The sequence below is a fragment of the Mustela nigripes genome, chromosome 14 (assembly GCF_022355385.1).
Source record: "Mustela nigripes isolate SB6536 chromosome 14, MUSNIG.SB6536, whole genome shotgun sequence".
NCBI classification, from domain to species: Eukaryota; Metazoa; Chordata; class Mammalia; order Carnivora; family Mustelidae; genus Mustela; species Mustela nigripes.
In genome coordinates this window covers 5,676,845-5,702,173 of record NC_081570.1, presented here as the reverse complement: position 1 = coordinate 5,702,173, position 25,329 = coordinate 5,676,845, and the positions used below count along the sequence as shown (strand labels likewise).

Here is a 25,329-nt window from a genome sequence, read left to right as displayed (position 1 = left end):
AGTTCTCTGGAGTCTGATTGATGTTGTTCCCTAATGTCTCGTATCTTTTATTTAATGGTATCTTTTAACTTGTGTTGTAACAGCATGGTACAGTTTGTTTGAGGGCCGTGCACCAGTGTGTGCATTTTTTCCTGTGCTTTCACTGACTGTAGGGATGTTACCCAGTGCCTCCTCCTTTTTTCCTCTGTTCATAACATTGTATGACGTTTATTCTCAAGTACTTTTCTTTTGCTTATTTTTATGCAATTTTAATTTTTCATGAACTTTCAGAAGGAGATGTGGTTCAATGGAGTTTATATCTTCTAACTTCACAGAACAGCTTCTTCCCTGTTAAATTTGTAATTGTTCCATTCCTTGTAGCTTCTCCTCTGTCGCGGCTCCTTGTCCTGGCAGGGCACTCTGGTAACTTTTTATGAGTTCACAAGTGGTTAGACTTCTTAGCCTCCTCTGGCTTCCTCCTCGTACTGACTTGCTGTCCACATGGTCAGAACCCTTGCAGTCTCCAGCTGCTGTTATCACCTTGATCTGCCTCATTGCCTGTTAGCTGTTTTGAGAGCCTCCTGATCCTAGGTATGCCAGATACCCCGTTCATTCCTTCTGTTTTCCTCTCCTGCAGATGCTGATAACCACAGTTCTTATAGCTAATGGTGGTTTATAAAAATACTTTGTTTCCTTATTTTGTTGTACTGTCAGTGGGAATTTGATTTGATTCTCTAGTTGATCTGTTTTTATGTGGGGATCTAGGACGATCCATAATCAATGCTCCCTTCTTCCCAGACTTGCTGGTATGTTAGTTTTTATTGAAATGCTTTTCTGCTAAGCCCCAGGATCACAAACCCACGAATTCTTAAATCATGACCTGCTGTTTGTCATGAGTGCCACTGTTCTTGTGTACAGCTTGAGGAAGGTATAGGTACAGAAGACAAGACCATACAATATTGGTTTAAGCACAGGTCAGAGGCATAGATACTCAGTTTTCTTCTAAAAAATTTTTTTAGGTCAAGTTCTGGCATACAGGAGATTTCCTTTGTGCTGTCTTCCTAAAAAGATATGAAGATTGGTCTGAGAAATCTCAATTTATACCATTAATAGTGAGAATATGCTTTTCTCCCTCCACCTTCAACTCTTCCTCCCCCATAGTATATGTTTTAAAGCATCAAATTTTCCCTGTTGGTGTATCCCTTACCAAAAAATCCTAAAGCATGTTAATTTTTCAGACAAGGCAGCAACCATATTGGTCAGTGAGGTTGGAGATTTAAGGGGGTGTTTCGTTTTGTATGAATATGATTTCCGATATATACATTCATCTGATGTAATCCGTCAACCAGCGATTATTGCTGAAATTTTATGTTTTGCAAGCATAAACATTAGCCATTACAGGTGTCAACAGTTTGGTGTATATGCACAATATTAAACAAATATATATTTATGAAGTTTAATTACATAGTTCACATGGCAAGATCTCATAATATGTAACCATTAGGTCAATATTACTATTTATTTTATGTAAATATAAAGTATGCTAATAAGAGGAAATGGTACTTTCAGTGATACCATACAGAGGGAGTTAAAAATACCAGTGGTCTCATGGGCTAAAATACACCTTTTAGTTCTTAAATACAAATTTTAAATGAGTCTACATAGATAGTATCATGCTATTTTCTTTTTTTTTCTTTTCTTTTTTTTTTTTTTAAAGATTTTATTTATTTATCTGACAGAGATCACAAGTAAGCAGAGAGGCAGAGAGAGAGGAGGAAGCAGGCTCCCCACTGAGCAGAGAGCCCGATGTGGGGCTCGATCCCAGGACCCTGAGATCATGACCTGAGCCGAAGGCAGCGGCTTAACCCACTGAGCCACCCAGGCACCCCTATCATGCTATTTTCAAAGGGAGAAAGAAAGTATTTTCAGCAGATAGGAACAACTGGGTATTCATTTGGCAAAAACAAAAGACAACACACAGCCCTACCTTATGCCATACCCAAGAATTAATTTGAGATGGATTGTTGCCCTAAGCATAAGGTAAAAATTATAAACTTTCAAGAAGAAAACAGGAAGGTATCTTTACAATCTTGATGTAGACAAAGAGTGGTGACAGAGGAGATAGAAAGTACAACCATAAAAGGAAAAAAAAGGAGTTAACCAAAGACACTGTTGAAAATGTTCCTAGGGGTGCTTAGGCTGTGGGAAACTATTCACAGCATGCATCTTAGAAAGGAATTCAGAATACATTTGAAACTAAAAAAAAAAAACAAGAACAAAAACAAAAAAGCCAACCTACTACAACTCAATAATAAGACAACTCAGTTTTTTAAAAAAGATGAAGATTTGAACAGGACACTTTATAAAAGAAGATGCACAAATGGTGGGTGAGCCGGTGAAGACATGCCCAGTGTCATTAGCTATCAGGAGGATGCAAATTAAGCTCTAGAAAATACCACCACTTGGACACTAGGATGCCTAAATGGAAAAGACTCATTACACTGATTGCTGGCAAGGATGCCTGCTCTGGCAAGGAAGTGACATATTTCGCTGGTGGGAATGAAAATGGTACAACCATGTGAACAGTTTGACAGTTTCTTAAAAATTTAAATATATATATATATATATATATGTATATGTATATTTCTTAGTCCCTGTGATACAGAAATCAGAATAGCAGTTCCCTCTATCAATAGGGGTAGGGATTGTGTGGGAAAATGCTCGAGAGAACTTTCTACATTTGTAGAGATGCTTTGGGTTTGAGTTATAAAGGAGTATATATATATTTTTATAAAAACTAATTGAATGGTATACCTAAAGTACCTGTATTTCACTGTCTGTAAGTTATATGTCAATTTTAAAAATCCAGTGCAGGTTTAGAAACATTTTATACAGTTTAGTAAGTGTAGATCTTGTAATATTGTTTCATAACATTTTACTCTTGGGGTTTAATCCAAATTTTATTTGCCTTTGCAGTACATTAGAGTAGAACTTACATCAGGGGTTTCACATGTGTTTTTGCTCACTGGTATCTAGCTGGTTTCACTGTAGTGCGTGAGAGGAGTTCCAAAGTAAATGGACCAGTTAATGTGGTAAATATAATTAAAGGCTCTTTGGTTATGCTGTGAACTGTTTGAATCACCTCAGCTATTAATGCATCACTTTTTTTCTAGATGTTTAGGAAATGTAATACTAGTGTGTAGTAATTTGCCTACCATGACTTCCGCAAGGGGCTGTTTATGTAGGGCCCTGTGATAGATGTGATGGTGACCTTCAAAGACGAGATCATGCCGAGTTTTTTGACATTCTCACTAAGGTTAATTTTTGAGGTGTCCTTCCATTTTACTATTTATATTTGGTTAGCTTTTAGCCTCTTTTATCTTACATTATAATCAACTTCTAGAAGATGCTGGCTCCTACAGATCCAACCCAGTTTGAATTCCTCTCTGCCCTATTTTTCATACCAGTATGACCAGATTTTTGAAAGACAATGAATTTCTGCTTTGTTAGAAGCTTCTGGTTTTGTGGAATTTGAATATAACATGGTAATTCTTATGAAACCTTATTAAATTTGATCCTCTGTACTTTTTCTTTAAATGTGTTTCCCCTTTCTTTTCTCTCTCTCTTTTTTTAAAAGATTTATTTATTTGACAGAGAGATCACAAGTAGACAGAGAGGCAGGCAGAGAGGGGGAGGCAGGCTCCCTGCTGAGCAGAGAGCCCAATGTGGGGCTCAATCCCAGGACTCTGAGATCATGACCTGAGCCGAAGGCAGGGGCTTAACCCACTGAGCCACCCAGGCGCCCCGTGTTTCCCCTTTCTTACCTAATTCTGGCTATTTCATATCTGTACGGTATAAAGGTATATCAAGATATAGATTACATACTGGAGTATCATGGTTGGATCAACTAAAAGTACATTAAAATTCCATTTATAACCCTTTGGGGGAAGGGGGACTAGGGTACAGTTCTGATATTTTCTGCTTATAATGAATAACAGTGGTTATTGTTTCTTTGCTTCTACTGTATAACGTAGGCACAGTAATGGATTTTTGCACAGTAGGTAATCTGGATTTATGTGGTATCATAGATTGACAGATTCACACATAATACACACAAATGGAAAACCTAAAAATATTTTTGTTTAGAAATTGTGATTCATTTTAAGTTACTGTTTATTTAAAACTAGCTTTGCTGGAGCAGGTCATGTTCCATGAATTGCCTAGGGTTAACCTATCCTTAGTATCCTTGCTAATTTGCTTAGGACTTCATGTTGATAAGATGGTACTAGAAGACCTTTTCTCCCTATTCGGTGTGAAATGGGTGGGTGGGTGAGGAGCCGGCTTTAGTTCATACATGGAAGTATCACATTATTCACTGAGTCTAGGGTGCAGTGAAGGTTTTCAAATTTTGTTTTGGAAGTTGTCTTTCTAGTCTAGGGCAATTTAATGTTTTGTTGCTTGGGGTTAGTTATATCATCAATTTGTTTTTATCGAAATCATTCAGTCACTCATTCATTCCTCTTAGTTGAAGTTCTGCCACGAGCAGACCGTGGTTTGTTCCAGGGAACAGCAAGGAACAAAACTGATGATATTGCTGCCCTTGTGGATCTTGGGTTCTCTTGGGGTGCTCGATAGGGGTACAAACAGTACGTAAGCAAGTGTTACAGTGGCTCTTACACTGGGGCCTCTGGGCGTTCAGACATTTTATGTAATAGGTTGCATTGTATGCACCTTCTTTTGGGGAAGAGAGACCATCTCAGCAGAGGTTAAGAACCATTGTTCTGGAGCCTGATTTAAGGTGTAGTTACCACGTATTGATTCCTGTATAAATGCAAAGAGGCAGTAGCCTGTCTAAATTCCCTGGGCAGTTCGTTCCGCTGTCTCTTCCTCCATATGATCAGATTAAATTTTCTCAGGCATTGTTTCATTTTATGTCCTAGTAGTTATTTACTGCCAATTAGAACTCTGACAGTTTCTCTTCTGAGCCTATCTGACACAACTTGGTAGAGCTAGGAAATGATTTCCTGCAATTCCCTCTGTAGTGATTTCCTCCCCCAAATGTCAGAATATGGTAATATTGTTAATAGGTAAGTGGTGGCTATATTATGTGTTAATTGTCAGGAGTCGGCTCCTAATGTTTTCTTCTGACAATAAAAGCTTTTCTGACCTCAGAAGATTAGGGAAGTTATCTTGATTCTTGTTTTAGAGATCATCATTGCTGATAGGAGCTTGAATGCGTAATTGCACAGATCTGGTCTTTAGCTTGCACTAATCTTGGGTGACGTTATGTGAATAACAGAGCAACACAGGGGAGCATGGCGTTGTGCTTGGTGGCTGGCTTAGCTTTGGCTCCACGCAAAGACTTTCAGGAAAGGTTTCTTTGTTCTTAAAAACTGGGAAATTAATAGATCTTCTAGCCAGGAGGCCTCCCTGATTTCTGTGGGACACTGGCCAAAAACAAGGTCTCTGTAGGTATTAATATAACTTTGCTGCTTTATTAGTAGCCTTGACAAAAGCTCCCTTTTTATGTGTATTTATTTTTCATATAAAAGATCTTTTACTATTTTGTATTTTAACACAAGGGGCAGATGTCTCCAGCTCTGAGCTGGGCTTTGCAACATGTCCTGCCTTTTGAATGTTTCTTTCAACTTGGGTAGCTCTCTTTGTTAAAAGGCCAACCCCTTAGTGAGATGTTCTGGGAAAGAGGACCCCTTGATATTTGAAAGGTGAGAAATCCATTTAAGCCATGTGATGGCTTCCGACAGCCCCACTGCTGGATTCTGCTTGTTTTAATGTAAGTGATAGATGCTCTCACTGGTTGTGTTCAGTAATTGGATGTGAACTATGTAATATAAGTGACATTTCATGGCAAATGCGAGGGCGCTGTGGATGGTACCTGGTTTCAGTGTGCTGCGTTTTGGTTTAAAGGTAGAAACTCTAATGGAATTTAATTACCAGAGTGTATATTCAAAGATTAGTTCAAAACATTGTAATACCCGTAGTTGTTAGGTAACTGGTTATTGTTCAGGACAGTGCGTGTGTGTGATTGGTAATGCCGGCGCGTGCCAGCAGCCGTAGACATGCTGATAAGGCTGTGTGTAAGGAGGACAGCCTCAATACTTTGTCAGCAGCTTGTAGCCACGTAGTCTTCTTGGAAAGACATGATCTGTAATCACAGAGGAGTTTGCGGAAATAGCAAACATAGGCAAAAAAATATTACAATAAGAAATAGTGGTCATTGCTTTCTCTCAGGAGAGGTTTCAGTTACACCTTATTAATGACATCTGTCCACCCTGTTTAAGTGTGTATACAGCCATGATGGTCTATTATAGGATGAGCAGGAGTTAGTGGTTCTCTCCTTCATTTCAAGGCTGGTTTTATAACCAGCACTGAGTGAAACATCTTATATTCAATTGGAGACTCTTTGGATTTTATATTTAAAGACCCTGTGTCTTTTTAAATTCAGCAAACAGTGTGACCTGCATAAGGATGGTATGGTATGCACGGAGGGCAAAAGGAGTATGTGACTTTCTTCTACAAGCAGTTGAGAACATGTATGACTGCTTTATATTTATTTGCCTTAACATTCTTAGAATCTAAGTGTAAGCCATTGGGCACGTGACTGTTGGCATGAACAGCTGTAATTAACTACTAGGCTTGTTCCTGTTCATTTTGTTTTCTAGCAGCCTGTTTGGTGCGTATTCTAACTCAATTAGACATCGTCTGTCATCCAGGGAAAGCTAGTGACATGGAAAAGAGAGCCACAGAAACACGCCAGGGTGGGCAGAGAGAGAGAGAGAGGAGAGAGAAAAGCCTGTGACATAAACAAAATAATCTGTGACTTAAAAAAAAGTTGTATTTGCTTAGGTAATATGTTTACATGATTCAGAAATCAGAAAGTATTAAAAGGTGTACTGAAGAGTCTACCTCCTGTCCCAGGGCTTTTATTTGCCTAAATTCTTCACACTTCACCCCATGCAGATAATCATTATTATTATATTCCATATGTATTCTTCCCAGGAGCCTCTGTGCACACATAAGCAAATACAACAGCTGTCACATCATGCACACTATAGGGTAGCTTGCCCTTAAGAATATATGTTGGAGATCTTTTCATATCAGTATACAGAATGTTCTCCATTCCCTGCTCCCTTAAAATCATGTGTATCTGTTTGGTTCTCCCTTGTGTGCGTGTTCCATAATTTAGTTAGTCCCCTTATTGAGGATTAATGGACGTTGCTTATGTTAAATAAACTTGTTTGTTCCTGTTATTTTGTGCATATGCAAATGTATGTTTAGACTAGATTGCAATCAGTAGTATTTCTGGGGAAACAGGTGATGGAAGATATTTTAATTCTGATATGTATTTCCCCGTTGCCCTCCGTAAGGGCTGTGCCAGTTTATATTTGTGTAGGAAGTACATGAGAGTCTGTCTCCTCACAGTCTGGCTAGCAGGGTGTTACCAGTTTAGATATTTGCCAGTTTGAGCATATATTCTTGATGTGACTTTAATTTGTATTTTTCTCCTTATGGTTTTATTTTTCACATTTTAGTCTTTGTCCTAATATTTTGGAATTTATTTTGGCATAGAGTCTAAGGTATGGATGCAACTTAATTTTTTTTCTAGATGACATCCCACCACTCTCAACAGAATTATCAAACAGCTTATCTTTCTCTCCTATTTTGCAGTGCCATCTTTATCGTAGACTGAATTCCTGAAAAATAATTCATAACTGAGAGTGGCTGCATTATTCTGTACAGTTATTTCTCATCGTTTCATTCTTACACATCACACCCAGCTGTGAATCTGATTGATTAGAATGGTTTTCAGTGACTGCTGCTTGTGACGATGTACCTTTAAATTGGAACTAAATATTTCCCTAGTCTTTAATCTAACCAATCCCAATCATACAGAAAAGTTGCAAGTACAATATTAAAAAACCTCTTTTTCCTTGAGTCATTTGAGAATGTCATCAAGTTATGCTACATGAACCCCTGACACTTGAGCGTGTGTTTCTTACAAAGGACATATTTTCTTACATAACGAACAGTTCAACAATCAGCTGTCAAAACCAGCCTCAGTACATTGTTACTGAAACCCCATGCCTGTTTAGGTAGTTGTTCATTTTGTGTTACATCTAGTAGTCATGTTTCTGTAGTCCTTTGCAAAATTTGGAACAGTTCTTCAGTGTTTCCTTGACTTTCATGACCTTGACCTTTTGAAAATTTACAGGCAGGTGGTTTTGTAGAATGTTCCCCCATTCATGTTTGTATGGTGCTCCCTTGTTACTAGATTCAGATGAAGGATCTGCTCATTGCATCTCGTTGCAGGCATTATTCAATTTGTTCCGTTATTGGTGTTCACTCTGATTACTTGATTAAAGTTGGGTCTACCAGGCTTCTTTGCTTTAAAGTTACTTTTTATCCTTTGTAATTGGTGGGTATTTTGTGAAAAGGTGCTTTGTGACTATGAAAATACCTTGATCCTCAGTAATTGTTCAGTTTATTCATTTATATTTATATCAGCCTGGATGTATGGTTTCCTGTTTTATTCAGCCTGGATGTATGGTTTCCTGTTTTATTCAGTGGGTTATAATACATTATTATCATTTTATATTTTGATTTTCAAATTGTTTCAGATTCAGCCAGTGGGAGCCTTTTCTGGATAGTTTCTTGTGTGTCTTTCACATGTCCCTGTCATTCTTTGAGCACCTTCCTTCGGGTATAATAAATTGTTCCAGACTTCTCCTTCTTAGAGGCAGCGATTGTTACCAGTTTCTTGTATCTTTCATGAAATGTATTAATGTGTGTACATTTTAGTTTTTGTGAATTTGATTCTAATTTTTAAAATTAAAAAAATTCATTTAAGGCTAATATATATATGAAAGAATAAAAGTTATAATTGTACATACAGTTCAGGGAATTAACTATACATTGTATGTGTTCATAATATGTGTAGAGTTCTATTCACTAGTACTCATATCAAGAAATAAAATGCCAGGGTGCCTGGGTAGCTCTGTTGGTTAAGTGTCTTGACTCTTGCTTTTTGGTTCAGGGCGTGATCTCAGGGTTGTGAGATCCTGTGTCTGGCTCCACGCAAGCATGGGGCTTGCTTGAAATTCTCTCTTCTTCTCCCCACCTTTCCCTTCTCTTGAAAGAAAGAGAGAAAGAAAGGGAGGGAACGGAAGAAATGCTGTAAGCACTCCAGAAACTACCTTCCTGCCCTTTCCCAGACACTACCTCATGATAACCACTGCTGTGAGCTCTACCATCATAGTTTAGACCTGCCTGCCTTTGAACTTCATATGCTGTGATACTTCTGTGTCTAGTTTTTTTGGCTCTGCATATTGGTTATGAGATTCATCCATGTTTTTTTTGTGTGGCAGTAGTTTATTTTCATTGCGTAATATTGCGTTGTATAGATATACTGCAGTTGATCTTAAACTGTTAATGAATATTTGGACAATTAGATTTTAACATATCTCCTTCAGTAATTGAGCAAATAAGTATATTACAAATCAGTAAGAAAATAGACTATTGAGCAATACAATTTAAAAATATGAGCTGATTCTAATAAACAACACTATACCCAGTGACTGAAGGATACACATTCTTCTCAAGTCCATATGAGATATTAATCAGAAGTGATTGTGTTAGATCTTAAAGCAGGTCTTAACATATTTCAGAGGACTGCAGTCATAGAAAACATTCTCTGACCACAGTGGAATTAAGAATCAAAACCAAAATGACTACCTAGAAAATCCACAAATGTGTGGAATATAGTGATACATTTTTAAGGCTTAAATAAGAAATCACAGTGAAAATTAGAAAATATTTTACTTGAACGATTATTGAAATTATGACATATCACAATTGTAGGTTATAGCTAAAGCTAAACCCACAGGTAAGTTTTTAGCTTTAAATATATATAGGAATGTAAGAAAGGTTGAATAAAATCAATAGTCTAGGTATCTGTATTAAGAAATTTTAAAAAGAACTTAAGATGAAACCCAAAAAAAGAAAGGGAATAATGAAGACAAGCATGCAAATTACTGAATTAATAAGGAAATGAAGGAAGATAATCACCAATTTCAAAAGCTGTTCCTTTGAAGTGACTGATAAAACTTAAATTCCTATAAAGATAATAAAGAAAAGGAAGAATAAAGACAGCAAGTTACCAATACAAAGAATAAAAATGGAATAATATTACAGATCCTATAGGCATTATTAGTAAGATATCAGAAGAACATTACGAACAGCGTTATACTGATAAGTTTGAACATTTAGCTGTGGCGTCAAATGTTCAGCGTAATTTAGGTCATTTGAATTGAAGAGTTTCAGGGGTGCCTGCGTGGGTCAGTTGGCAGAGCATGCAGCTCTTGGTCTTGGTGTCCTGAGTTTGAGCCCGATGTTGGGGTATTGTTTACTTCAACAAAAAAAGTTTCCTGTGCCTTAGGTAAACTTGCACAGACATGAATAAGAGTTCACAATTTATCAGGAAAATTTACGAGCAAATTCTGGTCTTGTGCATGGAGGTAATCTATTTTACTTAGAATGAATGAACTAGGGAATCGGTGACTCACACAAGTGTAATGCTGAATAAACAGATTGCAGAAGTCAGAGTACAGTGTCATTTATGAAAGTGTAAAAACTAAAAAACTCTGTTATGTTTTTAGTGCCGTATGTGTATGAAGTAGAAGCATAAAGGAGTGTACAGGAATGAACAACAGTAAATTCAAGGTAGTGGTTCCCTCTAGGGGGAGCAAGAGAACCATGTCTAAGTGGACGGTACAGGAAGCTTCTTCGGGTTTGGTATTGTTTTATTCCTTAAAATAAGTTTCATACATAGTACATTATGTTTAAACCTACTGCCTGTGAAGTGTTTCATAATAAAGTCTTCAAAAGAAAAATAATAAAGAAGATAGAAGAACCTTTGGGTGTTCTTAATGAACAAAGCTCAGCTTTAGCTGAGAGACAGAGACATATACGCTTGGGTTTTAGTGTTCGTGTGGATGGAGAAATTGGTGTATGGATTTGGCAAGGTTATTTAGACCCTTCTCTGTCTATATGAAGCAGTCAAGTCATATAGTAGATGTTTTCCTGCCATCCTCAGGTGCCTTTGGGAAGACTGCTAGTTTTAGGGAAAATAATACCCCAAAAGACTACGTATCGTATAAAAAATTACTTGCTTAGGGGTGTATGGTTACTGAATGGTAGGTTTCATTGCTCGTGGCTTTGTTTAAAACATTTAACCATTCATTTTTTTGACCTTGTTTTTAAGGGTGGAAGGGTTGCAAAGGGTCTCCATTGTAACACAAGCTCTATCAAGCCTGGGACTTTGTTAATCTCTTGTGAATCCTCATTGTCGGTCTCTTGAGCAATGTCTGATAGAAGCAATGTCTCATAGAAGCTCATTAAATATTGGTTACATGATTTGAGGAAAGTATACTATAAAACTGATTTGAAATTATTTTCCTTTATTATTGTAACTATGATCACTATAACTGCTATCTATGTTCTGGAAATTTTAGGAGACCATATAATGTCTCAGCCCAGAACTTTTATCTAGTAAATTATTTGATTTTAAAGAGTTTGGGATTGTTGTTTGTAGTAGTCTTCAACAATAATTAGGGGAAAACATCATAGCCAACTCAGAGTTGTTTCTCTCGTATTCACTTCCGTCTGACTTGAGATGGAGGAAGGAATTTAGATTAGGATGTTTCTTTTATAGCTTTCACTGGTGCAAAGCTTTTTTAACATCGCAGATTCATCACTTCTAAAAGAAGGTAGTCTTTTTGTGGTAATGGAAACATTCCCTATCTTGATGGTGGTGATGGTTATAAAACTAATTGAAACTGTAAATATGTTAATTTTATTGTGTATAAATTATGCCTCAATAAAGCTGATTTAGAAAAAAAAAGATGAACCAAACCCAAACAGTAAAACAAAACCCAGAAGTTAAAACTCGTTCCTCAAAAAGGATAGAGGATGAGGATTTTAAAGAAAAATGTCTTAATTAAAGGAAACTAACATTTATATATATTGTGTTAGTGGTTGAATGTGATGGGGAATCTTTTTCACCGAAATTAAACTATTTTAAAATGAACTGTGGCTCTCGGGTCATGTGTTCTTTGATTTTTTTTCTCTCTTGTGTTTTGTGTGTGTGTGTTGTGGTTTTTTTTTTTTGTTTTTTTTTTTGGAGTAGCATTTCCTCAGTTTAGCTCACACTTGACTACACTGATGGATTATCTGGGGATTAACTAACCCTTCTCATTTCCTGCTTTCCATTTCTCCTCTCCAACAGACCAGTGGGCCTTTGTTGTCTGGCATGTGGACTGAGATAAACTATCAAGGCATGTTTGTATTAGAAAAATGGTTGTAGATGGAACAGTTATAAATAGACTAACAGGTATTAAAGGTTAGTCTTTGTTTAGGTTTAAATCAAAAGGAGAGAAGAATAAGATGTTTAAGACAAGACAGACAAGTTCACGTCAAATGAACTAGCAAAACAAATTCTCCGGGTTCCTACTGATTTTTTCTTTTTTTTAACCAGACTGTTTGAATTTGTATATTTGCAAGTTGGAAATGTTTGCCAGCTGTAACTGTTTTCCTGTTATTATACAGGCTGACTTTATTTACATCGATGGTGATTTCTAAGCCTATATCAGTGCTCTTTGAAAGTACAAATACTTAATTCTAAACATCTTTGTGTTGCTAAAAGGTATTTTACTGCATTACCAGCTCTATAGTTTTGCACTTTAATTCAGAAAGCAAAGGTACTAAAAGGTTATTACCTAGAAAGGAATATTGCTGGAGTCACATAAAATAAGCATGTCCATCTTTATAAAAACTGATGCTTTTGATATAGTACTGTAAGCTGAAAGTCCTTCATTTTTCTTTATTAAAAATTTAGTGTTTCATGGTGCTACTTTCCTGGGGTAGGAAGCAGCACCACTTTTGAAATGGTCACAGACTTGCCTGGAATTTTGGATGGCTGCATGAAGTTATTGGGGCCACGATTTTATACTTGCACACTTTCAACTCTTATAGGCTCACCATTGTTTTAAAGTACAGTTTTTTTTAAAGTGTAGATTTATGCATTCTTGTTTGAATCAAGTTTTAAATATTCTTGATATAATGAGCTCAAATTTTACTTTTTCTTTTTTAAGATTTTACTTATTTTTTAGAGATAGATAGAGCATGAGTGGAGGGGCTGGGGAGAGGGAGAAGCAGGTTCCCTGCTGAACAGGACCCTGGGATCATGACCTGAGCCAAAGGCAGATGATTAACCAGCTGAGCCACCCAAGTGCCCCGAGCTCAAATTTTAGGAAGAAAATTACTTTAAACTGAAATGACAACCTTCTTATCTAGATTTTCTTCCCTTTAACAAGAGTTTGACTTCCTGCTCATTATTGGAATGACTGATTGCATAAATAATAAATAGTCTTCTATTATTTTTTAAAGAATTTATTTATTTATTTGAGAGCACAAGCCGGTGAGTAGGGGGTGGGGACAGAGGGAGAGGGAGAAGCAGACTCCCCACTGAGCAGGGAGCCCAATATGGGGCTTGAGCCCAGGACTCTGGGATCATGACCTGAACTGAAGGCAGATGCTTAACCATGTAACTTACTGAGTCACCCAGGCACCCCCAATCTTCTATTCATTTTTTTTTATTTTGAAAAAAATTTTAATTAGATTTGATTTGTTTGACACAGAGAGAGTACAAGCAGGAGTAGAGGGAGAAGCAGACTTCCTCTCTAAGGAGCCTGATGTGGGGCTCAATCCCAGGACCCTGGGATTATGAACTGAGCTGAAGGCAGACTCTGAACCCACTGATCCACCCAGGCACACACACCCCCTCCCCTAATCACCTATTCTTAATAAGTATCTTACTTCTAAATGAATGCGTGCTTTCAAATCTCCATTCATGGTTCTGTTTGGGGAGCATGATTACTTACTTCCATGGTATAAACTACTAGCATCAAAAACGAGGGCATCTGGGACTTTCTATAGCTTGTTCATTTCATTCCAGAGAGCACCTCTTCTCAGATTTACTCCATGGGCAGGCAGGGTGAGACTGTTTGCATAATTATGCGAAGATATCATTTGCCTTTTTCATTCTCCTTTCAGGAATGTAGAGTGGAGTTTTATAAGGGCTAAATGATGTGTAATATTTCAGTAGATTGAATGTAACTATCTGATATGAGAATCTGTTATCTTAAGCCATACATAAGAAAATGTATGTATTGGGGCTCCTAGGTGGCTCAGTGGGTTAAGCCTCTGCCTTCGGCTTGGGTCATGATCCCAGAGTCCTGGGATTGAGCCCTGCGTGGGGCTCTCTGCTCAGCAGGGAGCCTGCTCCCCCCCACCCCCCACCCTCCGCCTGCCTCTCTGCCTACTTGTGATCTCTGTCTGTCAAATAAATAAGTAAAATCTTTAAAAAAAAGAAAATCCTACCTACAGAACGCCATTACCATTAACCTCTTAAAGCACTGACCAGTTACTGCTATTAACCTGCAGCCTCTTCTAGCCACCCTCCAGTACTTCCTGCTCTCCCTGCCAAATTCAACATTTTCTCAGCAACCACAATAAAAAAATCTTAAAAAAAAAAAAAAAGAGAAATGTATGTATTACTTGTTTCCTAAATTTTGTTTTTAAAATTTTGTTATTTTTAATGTTTTAAAAAAGATTATTTATTTATTTATTTGACAGACAGAGATCACAAGTAGGCAGAGAGGCAGGGGGAGGCAGGCTCCCCTGAGCAAAGAGCCCAATGTGGGGCTCAATCCCAGGACCCTGGGATCATGACCTGCGCTGAAGGCAGAGGCTTAAACCACTGAACCACCCAGGTGTCCCTGTTATTTTTAATTTTTTTTTTAAAAGATTTTATTTATTTGACAGAGTGAGCAAGAGAGGAAGCACAAGCGGGGGGAATGTGAGAGGGAGAAGCAGGCTTCCTGCTGAGTAGGGAGCCCAACATGGGGCTCGATCCCAGGACCGTGAAATTATGACCTGAGCCGAAGGCAGACACTTAATGACTGAGCCACCCAGGCGCCCCAATTTTAACATATAGTTAGGTTATTATTGTTAAATGATTTAGTAAAAAATACCTTGAAAAATTTTAATTTTTATTTTCCAATATAGTAAATATTGATAAGATATAGTCCACATAAACAAAAGTTCTTTGAATGCCTCAGTAATTTTGAAGAGAGTAGTCTAATGAGTTTGAGAACCACTTCTATAAAACATTTGTTGACTCAGTGAACTCTTTTCAAGATATTTCAGCATCTGTTTCTAATAACAAAATCTGTGTGATGTGCCTTTAATCATGTTAGTAATTTTTGTTTAAAAATTAAAGTGATCATTTGTTTCATTTGTGAAACTTCCAGAGAAATTTGGAAACCTATAAAAATCCCAGGTTTTAACCCCTCTTCCTATGACTTCCTTTTCACCACTACACCATCTGAAACTGTTGGTTTGTGATAGAGCTCTCCAACTTTCCTGGCTAGGTCATGTAGAAGAAGTGAGTAGCATCACTGCTGCCGTCACAACCGTCAACAGAGAACAACCAAAGTATTGGAAAGATGTCAAATTTTATATCAGCTTGACTTTTTAAAAAAGAAATTCACCAGATTGTTTAATTCCATTTAGTATGGATTAAAGGCAATTTGGCAGTTTCTTAAAGTGCTGCCTGTGAATAGCTGTTTTTTCCTCCATTGTGGGGGAAATATTTGGAGCCAGATAGAAAATTTGTGATTATAAATTTATCTGATAAAACCATAGCTACTAGAAAGAATACTGGTTTTTAGTAAGGAATTTATTTTGTTTTGGACAGTAGATGTTGATGATTTAACTATAAAGTCACAATATATCTGTGAAATTTCATCTTCCTAGCTTGATCCTGTCAACCCAAACTTGAGACCTTTTATTTATTTTTATTTTTTTTAAGATTTTATTTATTTGTCAGAGAGAGAGAGAGTGAGAGAGAGTGAGTGAGCGCGTGTGCGCACAATCAGGCAGAGTGGCAGGCAGAGGCAGAGAAGCAGGCTCCCTGCTGAGCAAGGAGCCTGATGTGGGACTCGATCCCAGGACCCTGGGATCATGACCTGAGCTGAAGGCAGGGGCTTAACCGACTTGAGCCACCCAGACATCCCACTTGAGACCTTTTAAATCCTGAATCTGACATTTAGTATTTGTCACGATAATATATGTATACATGTGGGAAATGACAGGAATGCCTGGTAGTTTGGTATATCTCTCCCAGTGTACAGAGTTTCCCTTTAAGTGTAGCTTACTCATGTGTATATCACATGAACTTGTTATTTAGTCTAAGAAGACAAGGAAAGTGGACACCACCTGCCAACCCTGCCTGCTATCTTACAAGGGAGGCCAAGAAGTAGGAGTCTTCCCAGGTGGCACCTGTGCTCAGTTTTGGTCTCTCCACTTCAAATAAAGGAATCTGTTGTCTCAAAAATTGTATTGTTTCTATACAGTGTAATCCTAGATAGACAGAAAATGCCTTAATAAACTTGGATTCCATAGTTAGTAGGTGGAAGATGATTTCATTTTCATGTACCTTTTTGGTCCTACCAAAATATCGACTGACTTTTGTCCAGATTAAACTGTAAAAATAGGGGCACTTGGGTGGCTCAGTGGGTTAAGCCGCTGCCTTCGGCTCAGGTCAAGATCCCAGAGTCCTGGGATCGAGTCCGGCATCGGGCTCTCTGCGCAGCGGGGAGCCTGCTCCCCGCCCCCACCTGCCTCTCTGCCTACTTGTGTCAAATAAATAAATAATATCTTAAAAAAAAAAAACTGTAAAAATAACCTAAAGACCGAAGTTTAATAAATAAGACATCATCAAAAAAACAGTGATTTTTAGAAATGCTTTCTGATCATTAGAGCATAGGTTTCAGTACACTTTTGGTTGCATCATCTTTCTGGGGATTTATATGTAAACAGTTACTTGCACAGCTCGGTTGTAAACACTGTAAAATTCATCTTCACTCCCAGAGAACCACCTGCTTGCTTCACCTGATTTCATCTGATACAGGTGGTTTAAATCCTCTTACAGGATCTAGATGCTGATGCTATCTCTTGAAACATTCTTTTGGAGTGAGGTGCCGTGGTTTGGAAAATGAGCTTGTAACCTTGATTCTGGTGCCTGCAGCCAGTTCACACCTTAGTCAAATGGATATGTTCTGTCTCTCGGTTTCTTTCCTCTATTTATTTATTTTTAAGATTTTATTTATTTATTTGACAGACAGAGATCACAAGTAGGCAGAGAGGCAGGCAGAGAGAGAGGAGGAAGCAGGCTCCCCGCTGGGCAGAGAGCCCGATGTGGGGACTCGATCCCAGGACCCTGAGATCATGACCTGAGCCGAAGGCAGAGGCCTTAACTCACTGAGCCACCCAGGTGCCCTACCTCTATTTATCTTTAAAGAGAGTTTTCATTATGCTAGTTCTGAGTAGACTCCTTTGTAGTCCCAGGTTATGTCCATTTGGAAATGCCAATAAATAGTAGGCCCTGACCACATTGTCTGCCCCTTCTCCCTTCCCTCAGAGTCAGAAATATTGGAGCCAGTAAGACTGTGTCCCCAAGGTCTTTTGAGGGCAGTCTTCCCAATAAGCATGTCTTTGCAGGTGAAGGTGGATCCAGCAGGATTGGAATACCACTTTCAACTTCATTATTATTGTTACTATATTATTATTATTCTTTTTAATTGTCCCCCGCCCCCCCTTTAAACTGAATGTGTGGAACACTGAAAAAGCGGATATTTTGTCTCTGGCGGGTCATGACTGCATCCCCCTCCGCCCCAGCTTGGTGTCCTAACACCCCTTCAGTTTGTGTAGATATATCTGAAATATACAGTAAACCTTTAATATTCATATAACTTTTTAAAAAAAGACTTTATGTATTTGAGAGTGACAGGGAGAAAGAGAGAGGGGGCAAGGGAGAAGCAGGCTTCCTGCTTAGCTGGGAGCCCCGTGCAGGACTCTTGTCCCAGGACACCCGGGTCATCACCTGAGCCTAAGGCAGATTCTTAACGACTGAGCCACCCAGGTGCCCTTCATATAACTCAACCTTATCACCACATTGTGGAAATGCATGAAAAGTTTCTTCAAAAGGTATTTTCTTAAACCATCTATTATACAAATAAACTTCTTTTCCCCAAGTTTCTGGAAAAAACTTGATTCGCTATTTTGGCTTTCGAAAATAAGAATTTTGGTCTGATTTCATCTGACTCTGAATCTAGATTTTCCATTATTCGAAATGCAAGCTCTCAAGAACTGAGCAGTTAAAAATTTGAAGGAAGGGGCGCCTGGGTGTCTCAGTAGGTTAAGCCTCTGCCTTCAGATTAGGTCATGATCCCAGGGTCCTGGGATCAAGCCCCGCATTGGGCTCTCTGCTTGGCAGGGAGCCTGCTCCCCCCTCTCCCCCCTCCCTGATTCTCTGCCTACTTGTGATTTCTGTCAAATAAATAATTAAAATCTTTAAAAAACAATTTTTTTTGAAGGAAGTTCCCCAATTATTACCTCTAGCAGATTGTTTTGAGTTTGCCAAGTTTTTAATGTGATGGTATCCATCTTTATATCTTGTTTTGTTGTCTTTGGCCTGATCCTCTGTCATATTTGATAATGGTGGAGACATAGTGGGACTTGTTTGGAGGGCTTTCGGAGCCCAGATGATATCTACCAGGAGCTGATAGGTGATTGATGGGATAAAGAAAGTCTTTCCTATATAATGCAGGTGAATTTAAAATTATTGTTGTTCCCATCCTGCATTGGGGTCCTCCTTCATATTGTATAAAACAATCTATGCATTTGTCCTGTTGGTCATGTATGACCACACCCCCCCATACTTCATTTTTTAAAAAAATATTGAATTAAAACATTTTTTCAGGTGATATCAAGACTGGTCCTAGAAAGATTCAGATTGGCTATTTAATCAATGGAAGTACTTTATTAATAATCATGAAAGATCTCTAGGAAGGGAAATTTACTTCTTGACCTTAGATCTTAATGTTTATTTGGGATGGTCACATTCTGTGCTGCTGATAAAATGAACCAGTCCCTGCAAACAAGCAGCTTCCTGTTTCTCCTTGTCTACCTTTGTCAGTTACCTCATCCTGAATGTTTAATTTCAGTTCTGACTTTTTAGTGCATTACTTTTCAACCCATTGTCTGATATTCATTGGCTCTACAAAACCTCCTATTCTGTTCCCAGGCACCCTACATTAGGCTTTTTTAAACCCAAGTAGGGGTGGGTTTTGTCCTCAGTTAAATTATTTCCTTGGATTTACATAACGTCCCTTTTTTCAGAGAAATCCAGGCCAATGATGGGGAAGAATCCATTAATTTAATCCAGAATCAGCTGCTCTCCTTGTTTACACAGTCATCCTGGGAAACCTTACTGTACAGCACATTGGACACGTTCCTAAGTGTGGTGTTTTTTCTTAGAGCTGGTGCTTCCTGCTCCCTGTACAATCGGTCAGTCAGTTAGAGCTCTCTCTCTAAGACAAAATGGTGGGAAATTATTTACTTCTCCGTGGCCTCTTCTCTGTACCCAGAAATATACCCCAGGGTGCCTTCACAGGTGAAGCTTCTCACCACTTCCCTCTTCATCCAACATTCTGTTAAAATGTATCATTTATAACCGCTTTGACCTTTATGAAATTGTACAGTTCATCACTAGTTGGTAATGAGGCCTGTTTGTTAAAAATGCTTGATCTGCTGCCCAGATTGTTGCAGAAGTGGAGATTCTCCCCCCTCCCTTTGCTACGTGATTTATTTTTATGTTGCTCTTACCAGCTTCAATTTCAATCTGTGGAAAAGCAAAATATTTAAGTAAACCTTGTGTAGCTTCATTCCTGTCTGCATTGGCAAAACAATGGTAGTGATAGCGAGCACTTTATTGAGAGCCAGTTCATTCTACTCATGTTCATTTACTTAACCCTCACGACTACGTGTGGTAGCAGCTGTTACTTCCCCTCATTTTATGTTGGAGAGAAGTGAGACTTGGAGAAGTCATCTGCCCAAATCAACTTGCAAAACCTTGATTCATACTTAGGTGGTTTGGGCTAAATCAGATGATCTCTAAGCTAACTTTTATTTTTGGTTTTCTGTGGTTCTGAGCAGCCGTCTTTGTCTAATGAATAGTGGGAAGAACTCGGAGATACCCTGTGGTTAATACTGGGTAGCATCTGTTTCTGAGGCAGCTTTGGGAGCGTTGACTGGTAGTGGCGGGTGCGCTGCTCTCTTCCCTTTTGCTGTTCTTCACTGCCCAGCAGCTCTGGGGAAAGATGGCATTTTAATTATTTGTCAAACCTCTTTAGGATGGTAATGTTAGCTGATGCCATTATGTTGATGTAGAGAAAACAGGAGGGGCTCTTCCCAACCCCACTTTATCTACTGGTTTTGTCTGGGGAAGAAATCTAGATATAAGCATATAAAATGAAATGTGATCCTAGAAATAAAGTTCTCCCCTTCATTTGTCAGATGGCCAGGAGACTCTACTAAGGTTTTCCCCAGCTGACTAGTGATTACAGACAGGACTAGAAGGCTAGATTATTTAATTTTTGTCTAGTACTCTCTGAAACAGCACACTACTTCCTTTTATAGATGTTTAATCTTTAACTTACAGGCCTGTTTAAGAAGCTTATATCTGGTACAGCTACTTAACGTTTGTTCAAAACTTTTGTTTACTTTGAATCTACCTTTTGTTCTGTTGTATTAGGAATTAAGAGTCTGGAGGCTTTTTTTTTTTTTTAGTGCAATGCTGCCGCTCTCTGGTGATTAGGTAGTACTGCATTAAGATAGCCAATAGGCTTTCAACTGTGTTAACTGCCTCTGGTATTAGGAGTTACGAATCTAGGCACAGATAACCAGAGCAGTAGTTTTGTGCATGTGTGTGATCATTATGAGGGTCGGAAGTTAACATAGGTATTAAACCTCAAAGGGTAGCCAGAATTGCTGGCTGCTAATTAAGGTACGTTTTAAAGCTTATTTCTGTTGTCCCTCAGGTTTTCAGACATCTTAGGTATGTTAAAGAAATATAGATTTCAGAACATGGTTGCTAAAACTGCTGGTAGATCTGAACTCCTTTGAGCCTTGTTAAGTCGTTCATTACTGCGAGCATTGAGGCGTCCATTAGTAGTTAAGGGACTGCAGATCCCTGTCATCTCCTGTTCTCATTAGAAATAACTCTTGTGATTCTCAGCAAAGTTCTTGACATTTTTCTGTGAAGCACCGGTTATGGTCACCTACTAACAGAAAATTGAGTGCCTACTCAGTTCTGTTCCCTTTTCCATCTTTCTTCTTCTTCCAGTCATCTGTTAGGTAGGTTTCAGTATTCCCGTTTTACAGAAAAGGGGAGTCTCAGAATATCTTATTAACATGCCTCCCATCCTGTATCTAGGAGGTGGTGAAGAGGGGGTTCAAATCCAACTTTTGGCAGACTTCACCGGGCTCTTACCTACATTCCATGTTCTCTTCTGGTAGTACTTGAACCAGGTTTTATTCTCACCATTCTGGTTCAGCTTTCCTTAAAGAGGAAACTAAACTGTTAGACCATTGGCTTTCAACTGGGGTCGGGGGAGGGGAGTAATTTTTTCCCCTCAGGGAACATTTGACTATGTGTGGAGACATTTCTTTGGTTGTCTCAGTGAGGGAGGGGTGCCCTAGCATTTAGTGGTCGGAGGCCAGGAATGCTGCAAAGCATCCAGCAGTGCACAGGGTAGGCCCCCACGATAGACTCATCTGGACCAAATGTTAGCAATGCTGAAGGTGAGAACCTCATGTAGGACAGCGCATTAACTTTGGCCAGTTTATTCTTTGACCTCCAGACAGCTTCCGCCCCTCCCCCTGGTTTGCCTCATCCTGGCGGCGCTGTTTATCACTCTGCCTTGGAGGGAAGCTAGTCTTTTAGCTGCTTTCTCATGAGCTGGTGTGTTGTCCCTCACGGCCTGTGTATTTGGTCAGCAGTAGAGATCGAGAGCCCCACTTGTCCAGAGGAAAACCCACTAACTCTGCTCTGTACCATGCAGAACACTTTCCTGTCCCGCATGCACACGGACTGTGGGGATGTCTTGTGCTTCCTCCCTCTTTACTCCAGCTTTGTGTCTTCTTCAGGTCTCCTTTGCCTAGAAAGAATCTGTTGGAATCTTTCCCATCTCTCGCCCCCACCCCAGGTTGGATGTTATCTCCTTCATAATCCTCTGCAGGGAGTAATTACTCTTGTGTGTAAAGTCTTGGCATGGAACGTTTATTCTTTTTATGTAACACTGATTCATCCTCGTTTCCCACCTTTAGTATAAACAGCATAGAATAGAACAGAGCAAAGTGGATACAAACTAGCATGTACCCATTAAGTAGGTTTATTCTTTGTGTACAGTCTGTTTTATTCAAACCAGTAGTGATGCCCTGTTTCTGTAGGCCTGTGTGCTTGACACAGTTAATTATAAAGTATGAACCCTGGTGTTGGTGATAACTCGCTGTAGATTAGCACTTCTTCACATGGGAGTTCATCAGGACTTTTGGCGGTTCTTTGTTTCTAGTAGCTTAAATGGCTTAAATATTTTAGTGAAGGTTTTTGTTGGTTTTTTGGGGGAAGCCTTTCTGGCCTTTTAGTAAAGACCATATACATACCTCTCATTTAAGCAGAAAGCATCTTACTTTATTAAAGAAGACTCCTTTGACATATTTTAGACTTGGTCATCTCCTTCATAAACCTGAGATGTGTCGTGAATTTTAGTTCTGTTTCATTTCTGACTCACCTCTGACTTGTGATGAGAAGGTAGACACTGCTAAGAGGAATGATACTGCATTCACCTTGGGGAGGTGTCTTAAGGCCCTCACCTGGGTTATGAATTATTTTATGAGGCCTTGGGAAGCCTTAGTACACTGCCGTGTTCAGCTCTTTCACAACCAGGTGCACAGAGACATTCTCCCTCAGGCTGTAGACCCATAGTCTTCAAGTAGACATTATTTCCTCCTTTAATCTTTGAATGAACCAGGAACAAAATTAACTTTTGGGGATAACATGGCTCAGTGTCCCACAGACTCTTAGGGGCCCCTGATCATCATAAAACTCTATTATTCATACATATTTATGGACAAGTTGATCCATTCTCTGGAAATTCAAAGATAAATAAGATAGGGTCCCTGCTCCATGGACTGCTGGTACCTTTACCACGGCCCACAGTTGATGTGTTAGTTGGCTGCATAGCAGTTCCTGCAAGTCAGGTGGCCGAACCGGGGAGGGGGATGTAGTTCAGTGTGGGAGATTGGGACACCTTGGAGAGACAACTTTGTGCCACGCCTTGCAGGGTAAGTTTTTTCTAATTTATTGCCCTTTAAATGGCCTGGACACTGTGCTGACAAAATTTACAAATTTTTAGCAAAATGATTAAGAATTCAGATAGAAGGATGTGTTCATGTAGTTTTGTATAGTTAATGCTAAATAACACAATATTGAATGAATTAGTTAATCAAACTCAGGAGATGTATAGGTTCATGTTTGGTTTCCTTTGGTTTCTTGGAATAAGTGTTTTGAGCGACAGGATTAGAGGGTGCTCTGGCTGGGGTTAAAAACACCTTTGACTTCTTCATTGACTTATGTATTTTTGTGGTCCTGGTGGTAATTGTGAGTTCTCCCTCTCTGCCTCTCCACCTGTTTACAGGGGCTTTTGATCATGGGTATGGTGTATACCTCTGGGCACCCGGAATCCTGTTCCTAATGCTGTTAGATTTTCCTTTTCAGAGTAAGAGGGACCATCTACTCATGAACGTCAAATGGTACTACCGCCAGTCTGAAGTTCCAGATTCTGTGTACCAGCATTTGGTTCAGGATCGGCATAATGAAAATGGTAAATAAGTCCTAGTTTGATTTTACATTTTCTTAGCTTTGGACAAGGCTGTTTCTAAAGACATTCACTAAATGGAGATAACCACTATGAAAAATTGTCTCTGAAAAAGCTTTTCACAACTGAGGACATTACTGGAATATTTATTTATTTACTTTTGCTGAGTTCTTTCATTATTTTGCATTAAAGAAAAAAACAAACAACCACAGAGATGTGCCAATAACATCTTCCCCTTAAACTTGGAGTGGAGAGAGGTCTCTTTTGGAAGTAACAGTAATTTCATTTTTTAAGTTGCTTTTTCTCCCCTGATGATGAGATAATAATACTTCAAACATGAAGGTTACATTTTATTTCTTTTTTCCTTTTCAATAATCTGTGTGATTGCACTTCTGCATTCAGGGCTGTGAACTTCAGTTTTGAAAGCATGGCTTTTCTGAGTGGTTTGGAATTTAGTTTGCATCTTGACTTTCAGAATAATCAGGAAGGTAGTTCGGAGCATCTTTTATTTTCTCTTCCTCTGGCATTGTAGTTTCTACCTAATAATTTTATTGGCACATGAGATATGCATATAAAATGTGTATTGCATTTGTTCAGATGTATAATTGTGCATTTTTATTGATTCTTCTGAGCAGTGCTGGGCTTCATGTTAGCTGATACACATTTGTTACCCATTAATCAAAGTGAGTTAGAGTTTGTCACTCACTGCCCACTTTCAGGTGAGGAAAGCAAGGTAGAGATGCTCAAGGACTTGCCAGGTGACACGTCTTCTAAGTGGTCCCAGCCAGGCTGGGATCCAGCTTGGTTGGCCCTTGTGTCTGTACTTTTCCACACTGCTTTTGGTGATAGGTTTTGAGTCAACAAAGCAGTAATCAAACACCGTTTTGAAGAATGATGTTCAGGTTTTTTTTTTTTTTTTTAACTTTTTCAAAGATTTATTAATTTATTTGAGAAATAGAGAGCGAGAGAACACAAGGAGGAGGAATGGCAGAGGGAGAGAGAAGCAGGCCTCCCACTGAGCAGGGACCCAGATGCAGAGCTTTATCCCAGACCCTGGGATCATGATCTGAGCCAAAGGCAGATGCTTAACTGACTGAGCCACTCAGGAGCCCCCAAAGTGAAGTTCTTTTATAACTCACTAGTTTTTTCCTTCTTTGAAACTATAAAAATTCCTGTTAAAACAGTTAAATTATGGTTCCTAATTAAAAGTAGTAACTTGGTTATTTTTTTCAACAGAAACAGTGGGATTTCATTCCATCCTGGAATATATAGCAATAAGAAATTAAAATGGAAGGATCACTAAATAGTTCCATAGTTTAAAAGTTTGTTAAAATGTGATGGTTGTTTTTTCTCCCTTCCCCCCACTTTTTTTCATTAATTGCTTAATGCATTTCAGCAAAGTGTGGGGACTTAGTAAAGTATGTAAAACATACCCAACAGGATCCTTTGTTCCTGTTATTATTCCTCCTAACCAGACCTGGTTATTTATTGT

The 25,329-nt window shown here is 38.8% G+C and overlaps 1 protein-coding gene across 3 annotated transcripts in view; it reads left to right on the top strand.

The window, feature by feature from the left end:
- RERE (arginine-glutamic acid dipeptide repeats) overlaps window positions 1-25,329 on the top strand; it is a 419,097-nt gene that overhangs the window by 227,922 nt on the left and 165,846 nt on the right. For all 3 annotated transcript variants that reach the window (XM_059374870.1, XM_059374869.1, XM_059374868.1), the window contains one exon: window positions 23,738-23,843. In XM_059374870.1, the coding sequence (XP_059230853.1) occupies window positions 23,738-23,843 (106 nt within the window). The remainder of the gene's footprint in view (window positions 1-23,737; window positions 23,844-25,329) is intronic.